The sequence below is a fragment of the Quercus robur genome, chromosome 11 (genome assembly GCF_932294415.1).
Source record: "Quercus robur chromosome 11, dhQueRobu3.1, whole genome shotgun sequence".
Taxonomy (NCBI): domain Eukaryota; kingdom Viridiplantae; phylum Streptophyta; class Magnoliopsida; order Fagales; family Fagaceae; genus Quercus; species Quercus robur.
Genome location: NC_065544.1, coordinates 9,509,185 through 9,530,769, shown reverse-complemented (window position 1 = coordinate 9,530,769; position 21,585 = coordinate 9,509,185). Strand labels below are relative to the sequence as shown.

At 32.7% G+C, this 21,585-nt stretch overlaps 2 protein-coding genes across 4 annotated transcripts; one reads left to right on the top strand and one right to left on the bottom strand.

Annotated features, from left to right (window-relative positions):
* The first annotated feature begins 2,834 nt into the window (after positions 1-2,834).
* On the top strand, positions 2,835-10,107 carry LOC126705651 (pentatricopeptide repeat-containing protein At3g42630). 3 transcript variants are annotated; one of them, XM_050404758.1, is made up of 5 exons: positions 2,835-3,007; positions 4,197-7,413; positions 7,519-7,860; positions 9,446-9,518; positions 9,771-10,107. In XM_050404758.1, exons 1-2 carry the CDS (start codon positions 2,873-2,875, stop codon positions 5,352-5,354), a joined length of 1,293 nt encoding a protein of 430 aa, XP_050260715.1. In that variant the 5' UTR covers positions 2,835-2,872; the 3' UTR covers positions 5,355-7,413; positions 7,519-7,860; positions 9,446-9,518; positions 9,771-10,107. The 3 variants fall into 3 exon arrangements, with proteins under 3 accessions (XP_050260715.1, XP_050260714.1, XP_050260713.1); XM_050404757.1 differs by having other exon boundaries at positions 4,197-7,860; positions 9,856-10,107; XM_050404756.1 differs by having other exon boundaries at positions 4,197-7,860.
* LOC126704679 (U-box domain-containing protein 35-like) lies at positions 6,869-13,446 on the bottom strand. The gene is made up of 10 exons (XM_050403708.1): positions 13,275-13,446; positions 12,177-12,286; positions 11,831-11,947; positions 10,899-11,220; positions 10,757-10,808; positions 9,786-10,050; positions 9,415-9,516; positions 8,404-8,832; positions 7,091-7,849; positions 6,869-6,965 (listed from the first exon to the last, which is right to left on the bottom strand). Exons 1-10 carry the CDS (start codon positions 13,444-13,446, stop codon positions 6,876-6,878), a joined length of 2,418 nt encoding a protein of 805 aa, XP_050259665.1. The 3' UTR covers positions 6,869-6,875.
* Between the last annotated feature and the right edge of the window lie 8,139 nt (positions 13,447-21,585).

Here is a 21,585-nt window from a genome sequence, read left to right as displayed (position 1 = left end):
AGAAACTGACACTGATGTATAAATAGAAACTCTACCCAAAAATGTGGAAGATGTATTCCAATCGAATTTACCTTGAGTTTGTTTTGTTTGGTGTTGGTTCTTAATAATATTTTGCTTACATTCTTCTCAAAAAAAAAAAAAAAAAAGTGATTATATATCTTATATATCTAAATTTATATTTATTGGAATAATGAAGTTGAGATATCACTTTCGAACCCTTACTTAATTACTTTACCTAAATGAAATCACTGATTTTTATTTTCTATAGTTTTAATTTTTTTTTTATGTCTCTATAATTAGATATCTATATAATAATTATATGCTGAGATCAAATATCTTTCTCGTATCTTCCTTTAAAAAAAAAAAATCTTTCTTGTATCCGTAAATTTTTCCTACCTAAATTTAAATTTCCGTCTGTCACACAGCAAACGTAACCATTTCTGAAATTTGCCACGTATTCTGCATGTGCTGACCATGTCAACTTGAAAAGTGGTTCGAAATTGCATGTGTACTATTAATTCGATGATTCTACTTTTAGATATAGTGATCATTGGTTATGAGACCGACATTGGATGTATTTAGGTATCATTTATTTTGTTGAAATTAAAAAATTATTGCTAAAAATATTATAAGTAAAGGTAAAAGTTAATTGAAATAGTACAATAAAACTCATAAATAGTGTCAAAAAGTGCAGTAAAATTCATGAATAATAGCAAAAATAAACTAAATAGTGAAATAATTTTCATTTATAATTCCAATCCAAACAAACGCCATATGAGTTGAAACTTTCCCCAACTTAGTGATTCTCAGCCACATGGAATTATTAATTTGATAGGCCTGTCCTATTATGGAACCTCCATCAAAAAGAAATGTTTAATGTGTTTCTTGTTTCTTTTGTTTTTATTTTAGAAATGTTAACGAATGTCCTAAAGACATTGGTTGATAAACTATTTTTAGAAATATTTTATGAAAAAATGATAAAGCAATGAATTGTGTTGACAGTTTTTTACATTTTTCATAAAAGTTATGTCAAATTTTTAATATAGTTTATTAATAATTGCTCTAAGAACACCCATTAACATGACCTTTTTACTTGAGATTTGAGACTAATCCTCAATCATGTTAGAAGCCCAAATGGTGAGAGCTGGATTGGACGCTGTTTGTGTCAAATTCTTATAGATATCTCATACCATTTATATATATATATATATATATATAAATAATCTGATCCTCCAAGATCTCTTTAGTAATAGCATGAATTATATAAAACATTTACACTTCACTCCCCAAGGGCTTTGTGAAATTAGTCCTGACAAGTTTGGATTAGTTACTTTCTTTTAATTTTTTAGATTGTTTACATTTATACACATTTTTAAAGCCTCACAACTCACAAGCCTCACAGTTTCTAGATAGAATTATTCACTTCTATTAGTATATACAGCTTTTTAGTAAATAAAAATATATAATTTGTGCAAGAAACTAATTCAAATGCCTCCTCAATATCGACCAGTGATATCATGGTTTGGTCAATGCCCGGGCCATTGGGCCTTGCTTGGATAATAACATTATCGTGTTCGTGTAGACTATAGAGTGTTCTTAGACTAGTCCTAATTGAGGCTTATTATACAAGCGAGCCTGGCCCAATGTCTAACAGTCAAAATAGCTTCAACTTTATCAATTCATAACCCAAAAGGCCCAAGGGATCCTCCTTCCCCCTATGTAACAAAAAAAAATGGTTGTTACTCGTGGCCTGCATCATAGCATTTTGAGAAAGTAGAAAGCTTTTTTTTTTTTTTTTTTTTTGAGTATTTGCAAGTTGGAATGATTAAAATTTTCCACCCTGCTTAATCTATTTTGACTCATTCTATTCCGTATGAATTTTCTCCAACTAAAAGACTAAAAGAGGCAATGAGATGGGAACAGGTTTTATTCACTTTATCATGTTTTACTTCACCATGGCATGAATGTGTAGATTTTTTTTTATTTAATATATATATATTTTAAATTATTTATATTTATAAGTTAATATTTTTATATACATATGCAATTTATAGTTATATATATATATATATATATTATTACTGTCGGTGAAATACTTGGGTTTTTTGTTTTTTGTTTTTTTTGGTGCTTTTAGCACTTTCACAACTACCTCTCCCTGTTATTTTTCATCTCTACCTTATTAATGTAGAGCTCCACTGTCATTCCTATTTGTAAGAAGTTGCTAAATAAAAGTTCCTAATTTATTCCCTTTTTTTTGCCTAAGTTAAAGGGGTCAAGGTCTCATGTGACATAAGTATTAGATCCACAGAGCCCCAAAAATTTTGGGATTAAGTCTTTGTTATTGTTGTAGTATAATTGATTTCTAGTGATTTTAATTATTTAATAAACTTCCATTTATGAACACTTGGGTAGTGGACTAAATAGACTTGAAATATGTGTGGTAAATATAAAGGCCTCAAGTTCCATTTATCACGGCATTATTATTGGCTTTCGGAAATATTTCATAAACAAAGAAAGAGAAAATAGTACGCCCAAAGAGTAAGACAATGGTGATTTCCTATGATTTTTGCTCTTTATCATCAGATCAAGACACCAATTGATTTTTTGTGTAAGCAGGAATTGAATTCTAAATCTCTTATTCAACCATCAAAAATTTTATTCAACACACTAAAAATTTTGAGCAGTGAAGAATCCAATGTAAGAAATGGGGTGGAAAAAAAAAAAAAAAAAAAAAAAAACAACAACAACAACAGTTTTGGCATAAATAGGAAACGGGCTTTGATTTGGGCTTTGCTTTAACTTTGTTTTAAAAGGCCACACAAAGTGCCCAATATTAATCTCTCTCTTATCTCTCTCTGAATATGTGGCGGAAATGGAAATTCATTATCATCACTCTCTTCTCTCAGCTTCTCCTTGCCTTAGACGAAGGACTATGAAAGCTACTCGTTTCACGCCTTTCTGCAACCAAAATACACATTCACAATATCCATCTCTACCACACAACAAGGTATGGTATATATGCATTATTAAAATAAAATAATGCTACTAAATTCTCACCTCTACTACAACTTCAATGCTTTTGTTGGTTGTTGTAAAATTCTTGAGATTTATTAAAATGTTTTTTAACTTTCCAAATGATAACTTGAATTATTAGTATGATCCACAAACAGGAGAAGGAACTGTTGGTATAACAGTGAAATCTGCCAAAGCAAGATTATATGACTAGAACACTGTAATGCGCACGTGGGTTTCAGTTTTCAACTGACAAAAAGTGTTTTGGTTATGCTTTATAAACTAGCTTGTATCCATGTTTATCTATAATTTGGTACATGTAAATGCCACTTAGTATGTAATATATATATATATATATATATTAGCAAAAAAAAGAGTATTAATGTATATATCCTTTGTAAGGGGTTTCCATGTTTTTTTTTTAAATAAAAATGGTGCATCCTGTTTAAAAATTTCTTTTTTTAAGATTTGTTGAATCCCACATTATCATTGATGGTGGCTCTCAGCAATGCTAGCAACCCACATTTGACCGAGGTGCTCCCAAACCAAACCAATTTTTTGTCTTTATTTTCTAGTATGAAAGTTCATGAAGTAAACTTATTTTTTTTCCTACTTATTGCTAAAGCTATTTTAACTGCATTTACATTAGAGTTATGTAGTGTAAATGTAGTAATTATGCTAGAAATGATTATGGTGGGAATCTTTAGCTCAATCTGTTGCTCCTATTGACATTTTCCTTGGGGGGAAAAATTCTATGTTTCTCATAGTATATTCATGGCAGACACAAAACCCCTTTTTGTCTAATCATTTGATGTTCTACATTCTCTGAAAAAAAAAAGGGCTATCAGCTGTGTAAGAAACTAGTGACATCTCTTGTTCCAATTTTTTACCAAGCTCAAACCTCTATAAACAGAAAATCCTTAATGTATTTGACATCTTCTGACAACTGCCATATATGATTGTACAATTTTCTTTTTTATCAGCTTATCTAAACATGCATTTCCTTTGCAATGACTATAATTGTTCATGAAAATGTAATAAACTATTCGAACATTGATTTCTTTTGAGTTCCCTTGTTTGAAAATATGTTTATGTCTTTGTATAATTAGATAGAGTTGCAATTGTTTAGTATTCTTAAGACAGATGTTATCTAACTTCCTGTCCTTTGGGTCTGCTTCAAACAGATAATCCAGCAGTGGAAGCAGGAACAAGGTTTCGATCACAAAAATGGATATATAGATTGCACTGCATTGGTACGAGCCTTGAGTAGAAAAAGAATGCCTCATCTAGCTCAGAAGCTTGTACTTGAGATGAAATCTGAAGGTTTTTTGCCTAACAGCTCTACATTGTCATCTCTGATGTTATGCTATGCAGATAATGGCCTTCTTCCCCAAGCACAGGCAGTTTGGGATGAAATAATAAATAGTTCTTTTGTGCCAAGTATTCAAATAATTTCAGAGTTATTTGATGCATATGGGAAGATGAGGTATTTTGATGAAGTTTCCAAAATATTGGATCAGGTAAGTTCAAGGGATTTTAATTTGTTACCTGAAGCTTACTCACTGGCTATCTCTTGCTTTGGAAAAGGAGGGCAGCTTGAATTGATGGAGAAAACTTTGAAGGAAATGGTTTCTAGGGGATATGTTGTAGATTCTTCCACCGGTAACGCTTTTGTAAGATATTATAGCATCTTTGGTTCTCTAACAGAGATGGAGAATGCTTATGGCCGCTTTAAAAAGTCTAGACTTCTATTAGAAAAAGAAGGAATCAGGGCAATATCACTTGCATATATTAAGAAAAGAAAGTTTTACAAATTGGGTGAGTTCCTTAGGGATGTGGGTCTTGGTCGGAAAAATGTGGGGAATCTTTTATGGAACCTGCTGCTGCTATCCTATGCTGCCAATTTTAAAATGAAAAGCTTGCAGAGAGAATTTGTGAGAATGGTTGAAGCTGGATTCCATCCTGATCTTACAACATTTAATATCAGAGCTCTGGCCTTTTCAAGAATGTCTTTGCTTTGGGATCTACATCTTAGCCTTGAACACATGAAACATGAAAAAATTGTCCCTGATCTTGTGACTTGTGGTTGTTTTGTTGATGCATACTTGGATAAAAGACTTGGAAGGAATTTGGACTTTGCTTTGAACAAAATGGACTTGGATGATTCTCCAGTAGTATTAACAGATCCATTTGTGTTTGAGGTTTTGGGTAAAGGGGACTTTCAGTCAAGCTCAGAGGCGTTTTTGGAGTTTAAATGCCCAGGGAAATGGAACTACAGGCAGCTAATTGCAGTGTATCTCAATAAACAACATCGGAGGGATCAAATCTTCTGGAATTACTGACAAGTGGTGGGCTGCTTGTGCACAGAAAAATTTTGACTAGTTAGTGTAGAAAAAAGGATTCTTAATGATAATGGAGTCTACATCAGTTCTTTGATGCTGACCATGATTAGTATGTTGATGATTCATAACTGACCCCAAAATTAGGGACTAAGGATTGGTTGTTGTTGTTATATATCAGTTCTTTGATACATTGGCTTTGGTTTTAAAACCTGCAGTTGTCACTTTGTATATGACTAGATTGGCTTGAGATTCGTCTTCCTTTGTACTTCATGTGTTTGCCCTGAATAGATTTGATAGCTTGTCTAGAAAGATGTATACTTTGGGAGATGTTAATTTCAAGAAATTTGTTTTTTTAAAGCTGATTATCTTATTCAGAATTCCTAAATGAGTATCATGTTATAATAGAAGAATACTGGAAAATGGAAAAACCTATTCTATATAATTTTTTTCCCCTCACAAAATTGGTGGCTGGTGGTCCTAAAACACCCTGTAGAGACTAGAGACTATTGCCTATATGTATATATGGAAAGCTCCAATGTTCTTCTCTCTTTGAAACTTAGGAGTCAGCACCTAGACTTGTTTGGAGTCAGCACTAAGCGAGGAAAACCACAATGAATTAGCACTAGGGTCAGCTGAAGTTGGCACTAGACCAAAGAAACTGAAAGAAACTTCTCATTCATCAAAATCATCTTAAAAAAGAATACAATAGTTTGCTTATATAGAAAGACTAAACTCTAGTTCTAATTGGCGTATGAACAAAAATATCTTTGCTTCCAAATATTAAAATACTAATAACCTAATAAAATACTAGGACCTTAAACATAACAATACAGTTGACTTGCAAAAATATATAATACTAAATTATAATTAAAATCTCATTGTGTCTCTGGTGTCAAACTTTCTATTTTCTTTTCTGAGCTTTAAGAAATTATCAGCAGCACAGTGAGATTCGGGAGTCTAATTATATCATTGTATAGAGTCATCTCTTTGTATCTATTCCGGACCTTAGATTTCCTTCGCTCAAGGAAGGAAGCATATTGTCATTGATCATCTGTTTTGTGTATCATTGTACAGGTACCTTTAGAGGTTACACTTAAAATTCCTACTATCTAATTTCTCTTTATTTCTTTGCTTTTAGCAATTTTATGTAACAATGCTAGTAAATCATCTTTATGATTTAGTCATTTTTAAAGCTTTTATAAATTTTGAATCTCTCTATCAAATCAGGAATTATCTTCTCTAATAAAGCAAAACAAAAAAGGGCTTAAGCTTTTTTATTTTATTTTATGGAAATACTGTATAATTACATTTTTCTTGATGTTCATCAAAGAAGCAGAAAACAATAGCAATCTTGACAACACTGACTGGGAAATTTTCCTTCTATGCTGACAAACCAAATTTGGCTTCTTGCCTTGGTTCCTTTCTCCCTGACATATTTGATCAAATTCAGTTGCCAACTTACCTTTCAAGCAAAACTTCATTTGGTTTTCAATTAAAAAAAAAAAAAACTCAATCTGTACGCTATCTTGCTCCTATGAAGGAGGATGTGCTCGGTCGGCTCTTTGTGGTATCAAATCCAGCTTGTGCTAGTTGAGACACATCAATCACATGCTGAAAGGAAGAAAAATTTTATTTAGAAAAAAACTTTAGAAATTTGTGAAGTTTTCCTAGGTAATATGATAGGTAATACAACTTGTGTTCTATAAAACTGTTGTCTGTTTGGAATTTCGACTTACTTGTATTGAGGAAGCTTGACTTTTTCTTGGTGAGTTTGCTGCACTATTGTTCATTGAGAAGCAGACCATTTCCTCTTCAGCAAGTGCTCTTAGTCTGTTAAGCAGGGGTAACACAACCTTCCCAAGATCCGGTCTATCTTTTCGCCTCATTTCTGCACATTGAAGAGCTAGCTTGGCGAACATCAGTGCCTCTTCAACTGGCCAGTCAGGTACAGCTGGGTCAAGCATCTCAGCAAAAGTTCCATTCTCAATAGCCCGTTCAACATGATGAGTTAAACCCATTGGTGGCTTGGCTGTTATCATTTGTAGAAGCAAAACTCCAAGTGAGTATACATCAGACTTTATTCCCAGCATGCCTGTTTGCTGATACTCTGGATCAATGTAACAAAAAGTTCCAGCTGTTGATGTCATGCGATACTGAGTTACAGTGTCGGCTACTGATGGAGGAACAAGCCTGGCCAAGCCAACATCGCTAATCTTGCTGACATAGTTACGATCAAGCAAAATGTTGCCTGGCTTTAGATCACGGTGTACAAGAGGTTCAGGCTTAGTTTGGTGAAGGAAAAGGAGGCCAGTGCCAATCTCTGCAGCAATTCGGAATCTTAATTGCCAAGTAAGAACAGGAGTGCCACCCCGCCGAAAGAGACGGTCTTCTAAGCTCCCATTAGCCATGTGCTCATAGATAAGGCAGCCATACTCTGGGCAAGCTCCAAGGAGGAGAACCATGTTTGGATGCCGAATGCAGCTCAGTACTTCAACCTGCATAACAGGTGCCAAAACATAGCTTAAAAATAAAAACATCAATAGGTGTTTAGTAAATTTGTGCAGAATTAGTAATCATAGAATTTTTAGAGGTACTCGATTGATTTAGATTTTTTTTTTTTTTTTTTTTTGGGGGGGGGGGGGAGATATATGCTTACAGATAGAAGTAGAGGTTGCATCAACTGAATAACCATTTAATTATTGTGAACTAAGTAGCACATCACAAATACTGCACAATTTCATAGCCTTATCTCAAAGGATGTAGCCCCATAATTTGTTTCTTTTCTATCTAGTTATTTTAATCCCAAAATAAATAGTCTTCTTTTTATTAATGATGAAAAGGCTCAATTGCTATCCTCAAAGGGATTTTAGATGGTTATGGTTAAATTAGTTTTTCCCCTCCACTAATTACTGAACTTCAATGCTTTTCTTTTTTAAAGTACTGAATGTGGAGTTTTGGAAGAAACCAGTTTGAATGATGATAAGATTCATTTAACAACCCCACCCCCCACCAAAAAAAAAAAAAAGATGATTGAGGCAGTTTTCCACACCTCTTGCTGAAACTGTGACTGTCCTTGAGCTGCATCTGGACGTAGAACTTTTATTGCCACTGGTGTGTGATCCAGTACACACTTGTATACTGGTCCGTAACCTCCTTCACCAATCTTGCGAGAATCCGAGAAGTTTTCTGTCGCTTCTTCAATCTCCTCAATCGTGTATCTTCTGTACCTGAGATCATTTGCTGCCAAAACAGCTCCTGTCTTTTTTCTCTCCTGATCTTCTTTGAAGGCTTTCATTTCTACACACATTCTTTTTTGTGCTTCCAGTTCTGCAAACCTCTTAGCTGCTTCAGCTGCCTCAAGTGCTGCCTTACACTTAGCTTTTTCCATCTCTGCAACTGCCAAAGCAGTTTCCTCGGCCAGTCGTGCCGCTTCTAATCTTTGTTCTTCTTCCATTTTCCAGAGGTGAAGTTCCCTTGCCTGTGTGATGAAATATAATCAGACTTTATGCTGGCATAGTTACTGCTCAAAATCAACTTTTTTTAAAAAGGTTTTTTTTATTATCATAATCAATGTATATAACTCTGTGTACATGTTTCTTAGAAAATTTGCTCCATTTCAAACTGTTTCTATATGCAAATTACCTTGTATATACATTTCTTTGACCTTATGGTCACACACACAGAGAGACTGCTATATTAGTTTAAATAAATATTTAAATCACATTTTGAGGCGCATTACGTAGTTGGGTCCATCTGCTCTTTGATACTTATTTATGCGCATATACAAGTCAATAACTAATTGGTCTCTTATTATACAATGGGTCTCAAACCTCTTTTTGATACCCAAATAGTATGGACCATCGTCTAGTAACATTAAATGTGCTGCAATTGTGAATTGAGTGACAGGAAATCTTATTAAGAATTTTTATGGAGTTGATAGGAAATCAATCAAAACAATGAAAATTTGAGAAAGCTTCATTATTTCAATTCTTCAAGATTGGTGTAAATACCAAACTAGTACTTTTAGACTTGGCCCCAATTCTATTTTAGCAACTAATACCTTCTGCTTTGCTGTGAGTGCTTCTTTGCAGGCCGTACTGTACATGTCCATTGTTTGCTTGAGCTCTAGCCTTAGCCTCCTCATCTCAGCTTCTACATCATCCTGTAAGTTTTAGAGCAATTTTGTATTAATTATCTATCCTGCGTCCACTCAAATGTATATTATTGTACATAGGCAGATAAAAATATATGTTTATGTGGTGGATCATGAACGTAGCCACTCAAATGTTGATGCATATAGGAAAACTTGTAAACTTTTTGCAGTTTCTATTGTGAAAAGTGACACTTAAGTTTAATATATAATTTACTGGATGCTTTGATCCATATAATTAATTAATAACCATGCCTTTCTCCCAGACTTATTGTCCTTACCAAGTTTTTTGATGAAAAGTCAACCTTTGAAGAGGTCATATCAATTGACTTGTTGTTTCCTGCAAATAAGGATCCAAAGTTGTTGTCGTCAAAATCTGAGCTGGTTGAAAGTCGAGGGTTCAATCCGGATTCTATATTGTCAAACAAAGGAAACATGCGATCTGTGCTTGGCCTTCCAGTGCTCACATATGATATGTCAGAATCTGGAATGGAGAGCTCAAATGCTTTGGTCAAAGAAGCTCTATTATTTCTGTTGAATGGTGACCTGTTCCAGACATTATCAGTTCAGTCCTTTTTTATGGCAAACCAAACTTTCAGTTGACATAGGTGTGGCATACACGTAGCAATCATCATCACTTCAGCAATTTCTACTTAGGAAAGTGTTAGGTTGGTATGTTGATTTTGTTCCTATTATGGTTAAAGCTTTAACCATGGCAATGCCTAGGTCAACTCTGTCCAGCAATTTCCCCTTAGTGCCTACATCAGGGCACACAAGCATATCCAGTTTCCAAGGAGTTAATTACATTCTAACATATAAAATGTTATATCCGTCACAACTCACAAGACTCAAAACTAAAAAGCAATGCTTTAGCTATGAGGAATACAACATTCTGTTTTTGAATCAATAATTGTGGTACGGGCAGTAGTGATGCACATGAGCAGAGACTGAAAAACCATGTAAAGTATGTGTCAAGGTAAGAATGTGGAAACATGTACTTAAAAATATGCACTTAAATCAATGTCGTAGCAGTGACTAATGAAAAGTTAAGAAGCATAAGAGGTAGAAGGACCAAAATAGAACAATACAACAATTATAGTAAAAGAATCCAGAATAGATTTTTTGGGAGGAAATAGAGATAAACTTTTAGAAATTTGGATTAAAATATTATGGATAGACTGTTTCCCATATTGGTCTAGCCATAAAAATCTATACCTATTCTCCTCTAGATGGTTAATGCATCATAACTTACTTGATTTCCTGATCATGTGATTGTGAGATACGGGGTGGTAATGCTGCCCTCTCTGTTGCAGGATCAGGTAAAAATTGTTTTAGTAGTGACAAAAATCAGATACAGCTGGAAACAAAATGCAGCTAGTATTACAGAAGCAGACCTCTATATTGTTGGTTACGCTTGACATTTGCTCCACCTGAATCAGAAATATTGCTTGCTTGATGCTGCATTGGGTTAAGGGGTGGTATCTTTGGAGGTGGTTCACCAGTAGCGGCTCGAACATGTGATATCTTTCCTTTGGCAATGACATACACTGTGCAGAAATCTGGTGCTACTTTTGACACACAACTTGGAATGTCTGTAGTTTTGAATCTTCTGTGAGAAATGACTAATAAAATTAGGATGCTATTGAAAAATGTCACATGTGGCATTGTTTCTTTAAGTAGCTGTAACACATCAGTGAAGTTGGTTGAATCGTTAGCCTGCAAATTATGTCAAACAGCACTGTACTGGCAAACTCTAATATTGACCCACCAGCTGTCAGCCATTGCCCATTAGCTACAGCTTTTTCAAACCGCACTTTTTAAAAGTACATTATTTTTAAACTACACTTTTTTTAAGGTACGATGTCTTTCACCAAAAAACTAAAAATCAAAAATTCATGTTTGGCAATCAAATTCTCCAAAAAATAGGGGGTAAGGTTACTTACCAATCACCTCTTCTAAACCTGCAGAAATGGGAGTTTTGTGCAATGGTTATGACCTTAATTTTTTAGGAACAATTCTTTCAAACGATCTCATTTTCAAAAAAACAAAATAATAATAATAATAATAATAATAACATGTATCAAACGGGAGTGTCCCTTGTTGAAATGCATCATCATGTTGGTTCAAGGACTCCTCATTTCAGAACCACTAAGATGAGTGCCATCATGATTTTATACATAAAATTCAGATGTAGTTTCATTTTAGTTAGGTCATTAAGATTCATACCACCCATTGTAATTTTTTCAAACCATCAGAACTTCCAAACTGGAAATGTATATAACCCAGAGCATGGTTGGCCAAGTTGGAGAAAGGGTATATACCTTACTAGACCACCCCTTGATGCTGCGCCAAGGACCAAAATCTCAACTGAATTAGCAGAAACGTAGTCAATTAATGCTTTTGTTATATCCAAGTCCTCTAATATGACTTCGTTGCATTTTATCTGTTGCAAACATCAATAATTAGTTGAAAGAAAAAATACTATCTAGTATGGAAACAAAGGACAATGGATGATATTTTGAATATTAGCTGAGCTTGGATTTGGCCATTTCTTAACTCTTTTCTTGTTCTTCTTTTTTGGGTGATCAAATATGTTAATTTTTCTTGATTAGCTATAAGTAATTGTGTTGTTCAAGGAAAGCAATATGTGAAATGTAAGAGGCAGAACCCACATCCTTTCTTGTGCAAAAGCAACGATATGGAAGGAACAACTCCTTAGCTTGATTCTCAAGTTGTTCTTTGTATGCTCTTACAACTTCTTCGCTCACTTCATGGTTCCCAACTGCACCCAAAAGATGAATATCCAAATGAAATAGTCCATGAGATTGGATTGTATTAACAATAGTCAGGATGAGAATATACATGCTAAATGTGAAAAACTTGACACTGCTGATATTAGATAGCATATACATCTGCAAATTCATAAAAATTATTTACCAATGTGCTAAAAAGTAGGCGTTTACATGGAATCCACAAACTCATCTAAGATTCGACTTTTCTTTTTTCTTTTTCTTTTTTTTAAGTATTCAGGACTAGTACAATTTTTTTTTTTTTCATCTATTATTTAACAATTTTCTTTTGCCACATCATTTTATGGATTCAAGAAATTAACTTCATATTACCAATTGTTAACTTTTATGCAAAACAATAAGTCTAAGCATATAACATTTTTCACAATTGTTTACATGACCTATTGTGATTGGTGCATAATAAAAGTGGTGTTAAGTGATAGATCTGAGTAAAAATAATGTTTTGTTAACAGTTATGAATATTATTGTGACTATAGCATCACTGTGTAATAATACAATGTCCCTAAACCTCCTAATGAGAATGAGAGCCTGAGAACAATGTGTTCCAGAAATGCAATCCATTGTAAGCCTTTCATGGATTCACATTAGCTAGTATGCAATATAACAAGTGACATCACCACTTTCAAGATAATTTAAACTCTAAATTTTATTTAATTATTTTCTTAATTTTCAAAAGAATATGTTTTTGTCGAGTAATCTTCTACCATAATAATCTTCTACAATAATACCTATATGTGTGTATATATATATTATAAGCCTTTCATGGATTCACACTAGCTAGTATGCCATATAACAAAGTGACATCACCACTTTCAAGACAACTTAAACTGTAAATTTTATTTAATTTTTTTCTTAATTTTCAAAACAATATGTTTTTGTCAAGTAATATTCTACAATAATACCTATATATATATATATATATATATTATCATTATTCTTGAATGAGAGAAGGATATTTACTTTGGGTGGGCAATGAAGATGGTCTTTGATTAACATGGATAAGAGTGAGAACTTGTCCCCTGGTGAGAAGATGATCAATCGTCCATTTCAGAGCATAATGACTCCCTTTGTCTCTGTCTATTGCCACTGCCACCAACTCTTCCTTCTTATTATCTGCACTCCCCCTTGCCATTTCTCTCCCTCTTTAACTTGTAAAAGAGAAGAAGAAAAACTCCCAAACAAAATCAAAACTTGCTAGCTAGCTAACTAGTTAAAACCCAAAAGAGAGGAAACCAGAACAATATCTTGTAACACCCAGGCACTGATCGAATGTAGCAATATTTTGATGACAGAAACAAAGGGATTCTCTGAAACTAATACAGACCTTAGTTTTTTCTTTTCTTTTCTTTTCTTTTCTTTTTCTGTTATTTCTCTTTCAATCTTCTGAAGAGAGATTCATCATCTCTATCTCCCTCTATAGAAAGAAACAAAGAGAGTTAGTTTTTTCTGGTGTGATCACTATGTTCCTTAATAAAAACAATTATAACCAACCCTGCCTTAACCTTTTCCTATTTCTCTATATTAAGATAATGCATTTCAACTGAAAGACTGGGGTCTTCCCGTGTGTATTTCGGTACCATTGGAGACCCAGTCCATCTTTGGTTGGCAGTTTTCAGTTTTATTAATTTACCCTCGATAGCCTTCCAAACTTAGCTAATAAGTATTAACTTATTATACACAATCAATACATCATGCTCACCATATTCACTTCTTGTGATGCAATCTTAATCAAAAGGGTAAAGGATAATTATGTCCTTTTCAGTACATGCACCTCTAGCTAGATAAGAGCATAAATATTCCCGGACCTTGACAGCATGGTTAGAAGAGGTTTTCTTGACCAGATCCCTTATTTTTGGAAAGTCACGCATGCACGACTATATATTTGTAGCATGTATTATTGGTCTTGTATACTCTTTAACTTGGAAGCACATTAGCACACGCGAAGAATTTTGTAGCTCAATGACATTGTTTGCTCTTCTTTATTAGGAGAATTAGGGTCCCCCCTCCCACTAGTTGACAATCAAAAAATAAATAAAATTGGAAGCATACTAAATTAATGTGTCACTCAAAGATATATGCACTAGGAACTCAAATATATATGCTAGGGAATTCACAGTTATATTTAGTAGACTTCAATTCACAGATTGTTTCAAGACACTTTGAAAGGACATCTAGGTCAATAAAACAAGCTTGTAAATATACGTGTTATCAATATATATGGTTAGAAGGGCATTAGTCAAGCTTTAAAAACAGGTGGGGGGGGGGGGGGGGGGGCATTCATTAGCCAAATAGAATATAGGTTAGTTTTTTTTTTAAACGAACATAATTGGCAAACTTTATTGGCCTAACCTAGTCCTACCTTGGAAGAAGGTATACCATGCATCGGATGCATGATATATTTTTCCCTACTTTGGACAGCGAATTAGGGTTGGATCTCAATTGGTTTCTAACTTAAACTATGTTCCACTGTTGTGGAAAAGGAAGACTTATACATTTGATGCATAATATATTTTTCCCTACCTTGGATAGCAAATTAGGGTTGGATCTCAATTGTTCTCAAACCCAAACCCTGCCCCACTTTCATGGCTAATGGGATTCACAATCTCCTTCCCTCTTTCTCGGGCCATTTGTACATTTTATATCTATTCCTTTTCAGTTTTGAGATCTTTGCTTGTAAAAATTGATTTCATAAACAAGTGCAACAACAATAAATTGTAATGAAATTGTGTGTGTGTGTGGCTAGACTGTAAACAAACGAAGTTATTTGAGATAATTTTGGTTTTCACATATCGATATGATGATTATGAGTGTATTAACTGCTGCCAATGTATCAATGACTTTTCTTAATGACCTTTGTTAAGATCTTAGTCTTATGATTTGAATGTGTTCAAAAGGATATAATTCAATACTGCCTCAATTAAGAGTACTTTTAATATATCGATACGAATGCTACTAAGTCAATTATATATTGGGAATCTACCAAACTACAATATACTCCTATATACTACCGGAGACTATATTGATGAGCAACAGAAGACTGCAATTCAGAAAGGACTATATTGATGGATTAACGATTATGAATTTGCTAAGAATCTAATAAAGCTTCATCCTCTCGAAAAAACAAAATAATAATAATAATAATAAAGCTTCATAAGCATAAGAGTATTGAAAACAAGCCAACTACTTACTTACATGAACGTTTTTCAATGATTTTACGACATCTTACTCATTTTAAACCCAATTTTGACTTATGAGCAGGTGTTTTAAAGGGATTTTTATTATCTTATATATATATATATATAAAGTTTGATTTATTTCGATAGGAAAATTAGATTTTTGGTTAAATCTGGGTCAAACTTCGGTCAACCAAGGTTAAACCCGGTCAACCATGGTCAAAATGTTCTAAAATGTGTATTTGACTCTAGTAAGCCATAATTTAGTGTTTTGGTGTCTTTTCACGCTTCTTTAATCCTTATAGTCAAAGTTTTCTCATAATTTTGGCTTTTAGTTCATGGATTTGGTTGATTTATCTTTCAATCAGGATTAATTGTCACAATTCATGTGATTACTATGGTTTTGGCTTTTGGATTCAAAATACAATTTTAAGATTTTTCCAAGTTTCATTAAAAACATTTTTCACCAAAAAAAAAAAAAAAATGAGGGTGAAAAAAAAATACAATATCAACAGTGACGACTATCTCATATCATTGCACTCATCCATTATGTTGGTGGCCACATCGTGAAACTCATAAGAGACATCCATATTCCATATTCATTAAGTAACCAATGGACTCAAAAGATTAGTGACCAGTGTAGAAGAATTGAATATTTCCATAAAGTACCCTACAATCACATCCTCAATCTTGTTTGCTTCAATTTGCAACACTTCATTAAAAGTTTTTAATCCCCTCAATCTCAAATTTCAACTACATCCTCTGCTCTACTTTAGCATGAAAATACTTGGTATTCCTATCCTTGTTCTTCAAACAATTTTCGCGAGAACGCTAGCGCCTAGTCTCAAAATTAATTCTTCTGTTACAATTATAGCATGTTCAAATCCCTTCTAATTAATGCAATAGATCTCCTTAGCCTGTAATTGTTGATGAAACCCATAACTATTTGGACTCCAGTCTCGCAAAGTCCATTCTTCCTCAAATTGAAAGCATTTACACAACTTTGGTAGCCATGCCACCTTTAATATACACTCGAGCATATGGTCTGATGTTGCCATGGCTAGATGTGGTTAATGATGCCATTGAAAATATTCCAGCTCTAGATTAGCACCCTCAAATCTGTTACTCCAATTGAACTATGAACCCTCATAGCCCAGAATATTGCAAAACCACTCTAGTCTGGTTACAGTACCCACACCATGTTTTTCATCTACAATATCAACAATTCATTAAAATCTTGGAGACATAACCACGACAAATGGTACCGGTGATCGATGCAACAAAACAACCCTAATAAAATCTAAGTGATCTTCACAACACTTGAAAGTTGAAACCTTCGATCTTTGTAATGTATTACATATTACACATCACACGAAGCAATTTTTTCTTTTTTCTGTTTTTGAGAATCATTTTAAATATCCACGCTATATTCATAAAGAAAATTGATCTCTTTAAATCTCTAAGATTCATTGTACCACAATATTAAAAAAAGAATAGAAATAAAAATAAATAAATAAATAAATAAATAAAAACAAAAGTGAAAAAGAAAGAAAATACATCATTTTTTTTTTTTTTTGGAGATAAGAGATAGAAATTTTATTTGATAAAAGGGAAATACATGTACAAACACATAACAATCCTTTAAGCAAAAATACAGGGAACAAAGACCTGTTCTGCAGAAAACAAAATATGCAGCAAAAGAAATACAGCAATACAGAAACAGCAACAGATATTACAATTACCCCCTGTAAGCACAGGTTATGCATCACGTTGAAATCATCATGGTTTTGTACAAAACCAGCAATGAATCACCAATATGATGGTTCCCAATGCAACAAATTAGGACCTTCCGGGCCAAGAATTTGGCAAGAAATCCGATCAAACTCTTCTTTACCAACTGACTCGGCCTTGAAAACCTTAAGCTCAGCCACAACCTCACACCCTTCATTAAACTTGCACCCATTTTTCTCAAGTTCCCCAAGAACCCAAGATTCGATCCTTTCTTTCAAGTACTGACTCACAGTAGGGTCGAAGTTGAGTTTATACAACTCCTTTAACACGTAGTTTTGGCGCAGATGAGGCAGCCCAGCAGTAACAACAGAGAGTGGGACTTTGAGGTGAAAGCAAAGCCGTGGGGAAATAGCGTCTTCAAGCAATATTTTGACGTCTTGGGAGGGCTGGATTTTGAGTTGGTATCGTTGTGTGATGAATATGCAGATGGTGAGTGAGGTGGTTTTGGAGGCTCTATGTGTGTTGGGTTCGTACATGTTCAAAGAGCACTCGATCTCCATGGTTGGTTCTTGGCTTCAAGCGAAGTAGGGTTTGAAGTCTGAATGTTTTTGTTCTTATAAATGGTGCGTGTGTGTGTATATATATATATATATTATTAGAAATTCTATTTGGAAAATGCTAGAGTTACTAATTATTTTACAAATTTTTTTACAAACAACTAATGTGGTGGTTTTTCAAAAAAAAAAAAAAAAAAACTGATATGATGAGTGACTATTTGATAAGAAAAAAGATAATGTTAATAGTAAATCCAAATAAGAACCAATAAGAATTGATCACATCAATAATTTGTAAAAATATTGTAAAATAATTTGTGGTTATAACATTATTCTAAATTTTTTGTAATAAAAGTTCTACTCCATAAAACTTTCACAACAAATTTTAGTGGTATGTTATTACTGGTTGGCAAAACATAATTTCGATAGTGAGCCTAAATTAAAACCAATAACAACTTGTCACCTATGATTGTTGTGAAAATGTTGCCAACATAATATTTCTCATAAAATAATAGTTGGAGTATTAAATTTTTAGAAACTTAGATGATAGAGTTTTACCTAAATTAAACAATAGTTGGAATAGAATTTTAAATTTCTTGAAACTTATGTAGACTTTTAAATTTAAAAATTGTTGAAAGTTTTTTGAAATAGAATAGTAGTTGGATTAGATTTTTAAATTTCTTGAAACTTATCTACTAGAGTTTTTGTTTCAAAAAAAAAAAAAAAGTTCTGCTAGAGTTTTACTTAATTTTTTATCTTAGAAACAAAAACATGCACAATGGAGAGAGAAATTAAGTGATTGAGTGTTACTTAAATTGAACAATATAGTTGGAGTAGAATTCTGAAAATATCTTGAAACTCTAGCTAATAGACTTTAAGTTTAAACTAAAGCGAACTTTCCTAATTAATTAGTATTTTGCCTTAAAAGCAAGATAGTCACTTGGCCTAATCACAACTTTTAGGCTAACTTTTATTATATTTATACTATATATAAAAGGATTTTCTTCTTTGGATTGGATTTTTATGTGATTCAAAAATACTCATAAACCTTACATTTAACAGGGAAAAAACTTAAAGATAACCCAATAAAAAAATATCTCAAACTCTATTTAAAAAGTCTACAAAATAAGACACTCTCATAGTAGTATTATTATTTTTTGATGAATAGGCTAGTGGTATAATATGTGATTTGTATTGTGTATTTGTATTTTTCTCTACACCTTTTCCATATGTGGCTTTTGTATTTTCTACATGTCATTTTGTAATTATTTAGAATTAGTTAATTAGTTAGTTATAGATGCCGTTTGGATTCAGCATTTCCGCTGAATCCTACGTTGCATTTTTCTCTTCTTTTTTTTTTTTTTTTTTGCTTTCACGCATTTTAAGGAGGAGACAAAATTTACTATTCATGAGACAAATGTCACTGTTCACGTACTGTTCCGGTACTGTTTATGCACTATTCATGAGACTCAGCAACTTTATTTAGAAAAAAAATTAAAAATGGGTCCCACGGTACTATTCACACATTTAAAAATTATTTTACTACAGTGTTTTCAGTTTCAGTTTTTAGTTTCAGCAAAAATAAGCTCAATCCAAACGGACCCATATTTTTCTTAGTTGTTAGTAATATTTTCTTTTCTTTTTTTGCTAAACTGTTAGTAACATTTTCTTAGGTTACCCTTCACCTCTTGTATGTATAAGAGTACTTAATGAAGTTTATTTTTTAACGCGAAAAGTATATGATTTCATCGCGGTGTATGGTATATGAAATTTACAGAGGACTCCTGTAGTCTATAGTTCAAGTTGTAAAGTTTACTATTTTCCGTTGAGAAGAAGGGCCTTTTTATTTTAATACCTTTTTGCTTTTCTCTTATTGCCCTAATGCTCTTGCTCACCAGACAAACAAATAATAATAATAATTAGCCTCTGTATAAAAACGCTCACAAACGCAAAACACTAGCTCGTATACGAAAAACTTATTTCACCCACAAGTGCATTACACTTAGCACACACACTCGCAAACGCAAAACTCTCATATAAGAAAAACTTATTTCACCTACAAATGCATAACACTTATCACACACACCTAGGTTTTTTTATGATTGGAAAATATAGTTTCCTGAATTATGAATGAAAATTATTAACCTTTACAAAATAAATAAAAAATAAAAAAATAGAAGAGCCTCACCTGTGTGCTTTCAGGCTAGTTGTTTTTTATGGGAAAACCTATCATGTTATCAACTTTTTTTTACTCCTAAAATGTAGTCAAAAGTACACATCCATATAACAAAAGTTTCAAATGCCTAAAAAAACAAAAATAAATAAATAAACAATATGGGAAAGGCTGACAATTGTCAATTAATTTTTTTTTAACGAGATCAAAAAAAATTTCAATCCTGAAAGGTAGCCACTTAGTCCTAAAATGTAGTCATTAAGTACACATCCATTACAAAATTTTCAAATGCCTAAAAAAATAAATAAATAAATAGTTTTAAGATTTTTTATGAGGTAGCCACTTAGTCCTAAAATGTAGTCATTAAGTACACATCCATTACAAAATTTTCAAATGCCTAAAATATTAAAAACAAAAATAAATAGTTTTAAGATTTTTTATGGGAAAGGTTCTCATGCGAGCAATAAAATCATTTAATTTTAAAAATGTATTTTCTTTAAAAAAAAATGAAAAGAAGTTGTTGCGAAAGGAACAGCAAATGCTAGGGATAATTAATTCATATGAAAGAGATGTGATTATGTACATTAGTATTCCCAAAAAAAAAAAGTAAATTGAATCCAAAAAAGATGGCGAAAATATCATTTTGGTCTTTATATTTTAGAGTCACAATCAATTTGGTAGCAGTCAATTTGGTTTCTGTTATTTTTAAATTGTAATCAATTTGATCTCTACCTGTTAACTTACTAACGGAAAACTCTTATGTGGCAAGCTATGTGTATTGTTGGCACTCTTAAAGTTTACATGGCAACTAAAATAATAATAAAATATTTTTTTATTGACATTAAAAAATTCCACTGCAGCATCCGAATAACAAAAATTAATTTGATCATTTATTTTAAAAAAAAAATTTAATTCATATATGGAGCACACTGATCTTGAACATGAACATAAACATTGAACCCAGAAAAATCAAAGCAAAAATAAAACCCAAATCAACCTCAACGAACCCAAGTCTTTTTTTTTTGTCCCTAGGGCTCTGTTGATATGGGTTAATGCCACATCATGGTCATAAAATTCTCCGGTAGACTGTAGTTGCTTTTTACGTCTGCTAAACTTTTTTTTTTCTTTTTTGAACTTTTGTAAATTTTGGGACTTGCAAATTGCTTTGAGCCATGCTTGGAATCTTTTGAACTTTGGAATGTAGCAATGTGATTTTGGAGTATTTTGATTTGGCGAATGGATGGATGTTGGGTTTATTTGTGATTCACTGTGGTGGCTTTAGATGAATAGAAAATGAAGGTTTTTTTTTCTTCGGCGGCGTGGAGGATTAAGGATGACTGGTGTTTGTGGAGGTTGATTTGATTTAGGTTTTATTTTTATGGATTCATGTTCTTGTTCATGTCGAAGATTGTTCCAGATCTGAATTTGTCTTTTTTTGCTTTAAATTTGTTTTATTTTTTTTCTTTAAAATTAATTATTCTACGCTGATTTGGCATTTTATAATGCCAATAAAAAAATTATTTTAGGTGTGCATTTTTTGTAGTTGTTTCTTTTTTTACGTGAATTTTTTTATTATTATTTAATTGCTAAAGTGGCATTTTTTAATACTATTCTATATGCCATATAAGCTTTAAGTGTGC